This window comes from Asparagus officinalis, chromosome 7, assembly GCF_001876935.1.
Source record: "Asparagus officinalis chromosome 7, Aspof.V1, whole genome shotgun sequence".
NCBI classification, from domain to species: Eukaryota; Viridiplantae; Streptophyta; class Magnoliopsida; order Asparagales; family Asparagaceae; genus Asparagus; species Asparagus officinalis.
The window spans coordinates 6,445,962-6,453,259 of record NC_033800.1 but is presented as its reverse complement, the minus strand read 5'-3'; the positions used below and the strand labels follow the sequence as shown (position 1 = coordinate 6,453,259).

The 7,298-nt window shown below is 36.1% G+C and overlaps 1 protein-coding gene and 1 long non-coding RNA gene across 2 annotated transcripts; one reads left to right on the top strand and one right to left on the bottom strand.

Annotated features, from left to right (window-relative positions):
- LOC109850053 (zinc finger protein ZAT12-like) lies at positions 324-960 on the top strand. The gene has a single exon (XM_020419962.1). The coding sequence runs from the start codon at positions 345-347 to the stop codon at positions 834-836; it is 492 nt and encodes a 163-aa protein (XP_020275551.1). The 5' UTR covers positions 324-344; the 3' UTR covers positions 837-960.
- Positions 3,407-5,749, bottom strand: LOC109849298. Its single transcript, XR_002249062.1, has 4 exons — positions 5,673-5,749; positions 4,361-4,595; positions 3,828-3,890; positions 3,407-3,655 (listed from the first exon to the last, which is right to left on the bottom strand). It is a non-coding gene; the product is annotated as an uncharacterized LOC109849298 (long non-coding RNA).

Here is a 7,298-nt window from a genome sequence, read left to right as displayed (position 1 = left end):
TCTTAAAATTCTCCTACTACTAAAAGTCCACTTTGAATGGTAATAAATAAACGCCCTTGCACTGACTCAATCGCTTCTATCAATTCAAACTATAACACACAAGCTTCAATTTTCAATAGGTAATAGATGCTTCCAATTCTAGAGAACCGCTAATATTTTCAAATCAAAGAAAACGTGGCCCTCTCACCAACTTGTTATGTACGCGTGCTTCCTCTCATCACCAGATAAACCCTTACCCTTTCATCTCAACCAAACACCATCACCCCCAACCAAGCCTATAAATACGTTCCAAGATCGTACCGAAGTTTTACTCAGAATCGATCAGCATCGGAGTAGCCTACAATATGAAGAGACAGAGATACGCAGGCGAGCAGGTAGCGATAGAGAGCTTCAACATTGCCAACGTGCTGATGCTCCTCTCTAGAGGCAGCGGAGGCGGAGGAGAGGTTGATAACAGAGTTTTTGAGTGCAAGACTTGCAACCGGCAGTTTAATTCGTTTCAAGCTCTTGGTGGGCACAGAGCTAGTCACAAGAAGCCTAGGCCAAACGATGAGGGTCTAGACCGGACCCAAAGTGCACAAGCGGCTAAGCCTAGAGTGCATGAGTGCTCAATCTGTGGGCTTGAGTTTGCGATTGGTCAAGCTCTTGGTGGGCATATGAGGAGGCATAGAGGGGTTAATGAAGGATTTGGGCATGGGTTAGTGGAGAAGATCAAGGATAATGATGGCGGGAAGAGAGTAGTTGTTTTGGATTTAAATTTGCCTCCTTTGGACGAGGAGACGGAGTGTAGGAAATTAGGGTTAGGGCTTGGGTTTTGGAGTGGAGTTTGTGGGTGAGATTGTAGATTCATGGTGGATTGTTTCATTGGTGTAACTCTTTTTCCCTCCCATTTCCTCTTTTTATTGTTGGTATATTTTGTACAAATAGAAAATGGCCTGTTATTAATAAAACTAACTTTGTTCTGCTTTATTGTCTTTTTTTTTGGTCAATGAAAAAGAGCTTTATTTCATTTCCCAATATGTACATTTGTAATGAACATCAAATATCAGCTACAAAACTGATGACCACACTGATACAAACTATATTCTATTTCATATCATCTCTAGTGACTCTCTGATATGAATAGGAATATCCTCATTGTTCAAAATCCTTGAAAATATCAGCAACTTTACTGTCTTAAACAACAATTCAGATGACCGAAACTTATTTTGAAATATTCTCATATTTCTCTCTTGCCAAATCATGTAGACTGTAACAGAGAGAGCCATCCTCTTCAATTGTTGCTTGAATCCTCTTCTTTTGAGATTAAGAGAGTACCAACTAATAACTATATATGTTCCAGTTGCAAGACCTCCATGAAAACCCCAACCAGTTCATCACCCTATTCCAAACATCAGCTGAAAACTGACATTCGAAGAATAAGTGATTACAGGTTTCTAGTTGCAGATTTGGACACAAGACACATTTGTTTTGATTCAATATCCCCATGCGGCAGAGTCTGTCCTGTGTTAACAGCCTGGAAAGACAAACTAACCAAAGAACAACTGAATGTTTTGGATAGTGAAGTCCTCCCCAAACTGTGTCAGACCAGGAAGCCAAAGGCAATTGTACAGTAATAGAATTATAAACTGCAGATAGTTGAATTTGTCCACCTGTGCAGCATGCACCAACAGCGCTCTAAAAATTTGCCACATTTTCAAATTTGGCATCCTTACTATATTGTCTTTGTTCTTACAATGTGACAATATTGCCTTTTGGGGTAAATAGGATTTGACCCAGTGGAGTCACCATATAACTTATCATGGTTGTATTTGGAATATGTATTGGCAATTTCACAATACTATCCTTTTTAGTGGTGTTATAACCTAATCGATCTCAATGATGTCCTAAGCAGTGAATACACGTAAAAATAATGAAAAGATATATGAAGTAGGGAATCTAGTAGTGTCTTGTAACTCCACTGGACATTGTGTGGCTCCGCCGTTACTTCTCATAACTTTTTTTTTGGTAAATGAAAAATACTTTTATTCATTCACCAAAATATGGAAATTATGTACATCACTGCCTAAATATTGAGAAAACCAAGCTTCTAAAAGAAAGCTATCAAAATTACGAAGATATTATCCAATCCCTATGTTCAGCAGAGATGGAACTATTCAAGCATATAGTTAATATAATTGCTTCTCATAACTTGGATATGGAGGATATAGATCATCGTACATTCTCTTCCATTCTCAACTATTTTAATCATAGATATATAATTCGATGATTATGAAATTCTTACAAAGGTGATGGGAAAACCTATTCAAAGTCTAATTTCCGATATGTAATCAAGTAATACTGTATTTCCTAATTTTTAGAAATGGTTTCATTGTTGGTATTAATCAATTAATCTATTACTGTTTTATTGATAAAAATAATATGAAACAATATATAATGGACTAAAATTGAAGATAAAACAACTTTTTCTTTGAGAGCGAAATTTCACTATTTCAAGTAATATAATAATATTCCTATACAAAGATGAATACAATTAAAATATTATATCTACATCCATTGAATTTACGTCGTAAAGCCTACCTGAAAACTCTCCGTTAATTAATGCCAATACACGCCTCCTTCATTTGCATGATTTATGGAATCCATTTCTTTCAATTTCTTTCCTTATACACTCCAATCCGATGCATGAATCGTATCTTTCAAATAATACACTCGCTGTTAAATTTTAGAGGACGAACTTACACTACTAAATAATGAGGCATCCTAGACGGAAATTTCCGTCTAGGATACCTAAAATTCCGTCTAGAATGCGTATTCTAGACGGAATTCCGTCTAGAATACGCGTCTAGAATGTTTCCGTCTAGAATGTAGTATTCTAGACGGAAATTCCGTCTAGAATACATTCTAGACGGATTATTATAGACGGAATTCAAAACCGTCTAGAATACATCCTAGACGGATTATTCTAGACGGAATTTCCGTCTAGAATACTACATCCTAGACGGAAAAAAATTCCGTCTAGAATTGTTATCCTAGACGGAAATTCCGTCTAGGATGACTATCCTAGACGGAATTTCCGTCTAGGATGTTTTTAATTTTTTTAATTTTTTTTAAAAAATCAAGTATTCTAGACGGAATTTTAGCATCCTAGACGGAATTTCCGTCTAGGATGCTATGCTACAGTAGTTTTTTTTTTTTTTACAGTTAAGCCAAAAAAAATGAAACATCACACCATAGGAATAGACTCAAAACAATTGCTGGAGGAAAATGCCCCCATTTGTAACTAGGTAGAGATGAAAATCTTCCGAGTATTCTGCCAATATCAAGATCCAATAGACTCAAAACAATCATAAAAGAAATCTAAAAGGCTTATACAGCCTCAGTTTGAAAATAACAGACGGTCATACCAAAGGAATTCTTATTAAGTTGCACAGAAGGGTCTGCACATAAACTTGAAGAAGCTACATATGATTATTCAATCTCATTGTACATCACATCAGTCCACAATATCTCAGAAGCTACGACTTACACACCAATTTGCACACGCATAGACAATGCAAAAAGACCACAACATATGGCGCATATATAGCACATACACATATCAAAAGAAGCTTCAGATATCACTCCTACTCGGCTTGTTTGAAACCGGAATCACCTGCAGCAATCAGTTAAACACACCCAAATTTCCAATTAATTACTTTCAGATATCATGTTTTAACCGCCCACTCCAAAAGAATAAATAAGCATATAATCATAATTCTAGCGGAATTTTAGAAAAGCTAAATTAAAAAATAATAATAATAAAAAGAAAGATGGGTTATATATACCGTAAGCTATTCCCTTCCCTTGTCCTGAGCTTTTGCAGATAACCCCAACAATTCGTTCATGCTCTGCACAATTAAAATATAAAATCTTAAAAATCCTCAAGCATATCAAGCAGAGTGCCCAAAAGGATATTTGTAGTTTCCTGTGTGTATCAGAAAGCTAAGATAAGACTGCAGCTTCCTAAAGCATAGCTGGAAGTTAAATAAAAAAAAAAACAGTATATATCTATATCTATCAAGCTTCAAAGTTCAAAAATCTATTGAGACATAAACTAAATAATACACTATCTAAGCTGAGACTCCTACATTCCCGAGTAAGCATAATAACTATGTTCTCTATGATTTAAAATATTGTTCATACTAGCCATTTGTATAAACAGAACTCTACTAATTTTGCCAACTCGATGTTTACATGGCTGAATGTGTTTACACGTCTGGTGTTTTTCGAATTTGGACTCGAATACTTGATATTTGATAAATATTAATGGATGTTCATATCCTATACAGATGAAACAACCATTAAAAGAATAACTCACCACCCAACCAGAACCTTGCAAAGCAGCTCCTTCTGAGTTCATTTTTTGCACTAGAGCTTCCATTGAACCAAACTCTGTGTCAATAGCCCAACCAAGTGCACCATGTGGAGGTTCACCACCTCCCTCCTATCAATCATAAAAGCACTATTCTTTGTTGGGCCGAAATGAATAAAAGAGAACCAACCTACATTGACAGGCTTGAGATTATTCCAGAATACAGAGTGATTGATATGACCTGCAAGAAGGTATCACAATAAGCTATATACAGAAGTGTGATAATGCAAAATGAATTCAGCCTCATACAAGAAGTATCTGGAAGTTATTGTGTACGGCTATAAGAGCAGGAATATGCTAACAAACTATCAAGAGAATTGAGCTACATCTAGCAGAAAAATTTCCTAGATGACACAGCTTCAAATATATTCAATTCCACCAACATAGGATAAACAGCTTCCAAGTTCCGAATGTTCTTGATTGCAATTAACTTTTGCACATAGTGACACCAAAGGTATATATTCAGCTTCATGGATAGAAAACAACTATCCATCTTCCTGTCGCCAATCAAGTTCTCCCATAATTCAATTGGGCATGACAGGGCTACAACAGTGCACTCTAATTTTCAAGGCTATATGAGTCTCATCATATGATTCAAAAAACCAACAAAGCAGAGCAAACTCATAAAGTAGCTTTATTTAAATTTAGAGTAGCTTGTTTTTTCTTGATTTCCCAACTATACGGCAATTTTTTAGAGGTGAACTGCGGGAGCACAAGACATTGTAAGACCTTTAACATTGCATATGGACAAACATTGGATTGTGTAGGAATTTACCTTCCTTAAACCATCTTCTCTCATGGACAATTATATATTTCCTTATCATGTTCTAGAGCTATTGACTCTATTAAGATACTCAAATAGCCAAATCTTAACGACTCAAATGATGATTGTACCATAAAATATTAACGCTTGTAAAAAATAATCTCAATTTTATCATACAAAAACTGGCTTTGAACTACAAATACATCAAAGATATTAACACACAGACAAAAATGGCCTACTCCTGAGTAGGTCCGGAACATTCATCAAAATTGTTCGCAAAAGAACACGACTCTTCCCCTAATACAGATTTCACCCGAAACAGAAACCCTAGTTCAACAAACCGCACAATTCGTAGATCACAGAAACAAACCCACATTTCCTGCCAATAAACCTAAAACAATCCAAGATCTACTATAATCCAGCAAACAAACACAATACGAGACCAAAACAGGAAAAATTAACAGATTTGAAACGAATCGAGGAGATTCAGCTCACCTCATGCTTTGATAGAGGCTTGCACTGCATCAGCTGCGTGATCTGCTTCGTTGAGGTTCCCATGCGAATTGGATGATGGAACGGATCTATACTCACCATCTCCTCTAAATGTTAACGAATCGAATCGAAGAGGATTTAACAAATGAGGCGAATTTGAGCGAGAAAAACCCTAACCCTAGCCCTAGGCCCTAATTTCGAGCCGTTCCCAATAAGAGAGGTGGGAGAGGTGGAGAAGGGAGAGGTGGTGAGGCCATGGATGGAGAAGGAGTAGAGGGGGAGAGAGAGAGGTAGGGGTGAGGTTGAGGAGGAGAGGGAGAGGAGGGGGAGGCGGTGGAGGGAGGAGTAGGAGAGGGGTTCCTGAAATTATGGAAATTTGGGGATGAAGTATTCGTTTTTTTTTTTTTGGGGGGGGGGGGGGAAGGCATTGTTCGCGGGATTATTGGGTAAATTTTTTTTTAAATTGGCTAAGTATCCTAGACGGAAATTCCGTCTAGGATACTATTCTAGACGGAAATTTCCGTCTAGAATACTTGGTTAATTTAAAAAAAAATAAAATTAAATAAACCGTCTACTTTACTATTCTAGACGGAAATTTCCATCTAGAATGTTTTATCCTAGACGGAAATTTTCCGTCTAGTTTAATACATTCTAGACGGAAAAAATTCCGTCTAGAATATTCCGTCTAGAATACGTGTTTTTCTACTAGTGTTAATTTCCAACATTTTGACAGTCTAGATCAATTTAACAATCACACATTCACGCAACATTTCTCCTTATACTAATTATTTTTCCTGTATAAATATTCATAAATCATTCTCAAACATGAACTATTTTCTCCATACACCTGTTCATTCAACGAATTCTTTAGAATCTTCCATAATTGTTATTTATTCGTTTATTTGAAATCTCCAGCAAATCTAGCAAATTATGGACTCTGATGTCATGCTTCCTCCTGAAGTTTTTTGTTTGAAGATGTTGCTACTATAAATTTCAGCCATTTCTTTAGCTAATTCATATTAATTGGTTATTTAGCCCTATAGCTTAGTAATAGGAGAGTAGTCTGTTTTTTATTTGAATGAGATGCATTCCCGAGTAAGCATAATAACTATGTTCCTCTATGATTTAAAATATTGTTCATACTAGCCCATTTGTATAAACAGAACTCTACTAAATTTTTGCCAACTCGATGTTTACATGGCTGAATGTGTTTTATCCACCTGTGCAGCATGCACCAACAGCGCCTCTAAAAATTTGCCAACATTTTCAAATTTGGCATCCTTACTATATTGTCTTTGTTCTACAACTGTGACAATATTGCCTTTGGGGTAAATAGGATTGACCCAGTGGAGTCACCATATAACTTATCATGGTTGTATTGTTGGAATATGTATTGGCAATTTCACAATACTATCCTTTTTAGTGGTGTTATAACCTAATCGATCTCAATGATGTCCTAAGCAGTAGAATACACGTAAAAAAATAATGAAAATATATGAAGTAGGGAATCTAGTAGTGTCTTTGTAACTCCACTGGACATTGTGTGCTCCGCCGTTACTTCTCAATAACTTTTTTTTTGGTAAATGAAAAATACTTTTATTCCATTCACCAAATATGGAAATTATGTAC

Excerpts from the sequence above, each read along its gene's own strand:
- LOC109850053 (XM_020419962.1), top strand. The coding sequence starts at position 345 with ATGAAGAGACAGAGATACGCAGGCGAGCAGGTAGCGATAGAGAGCTTC.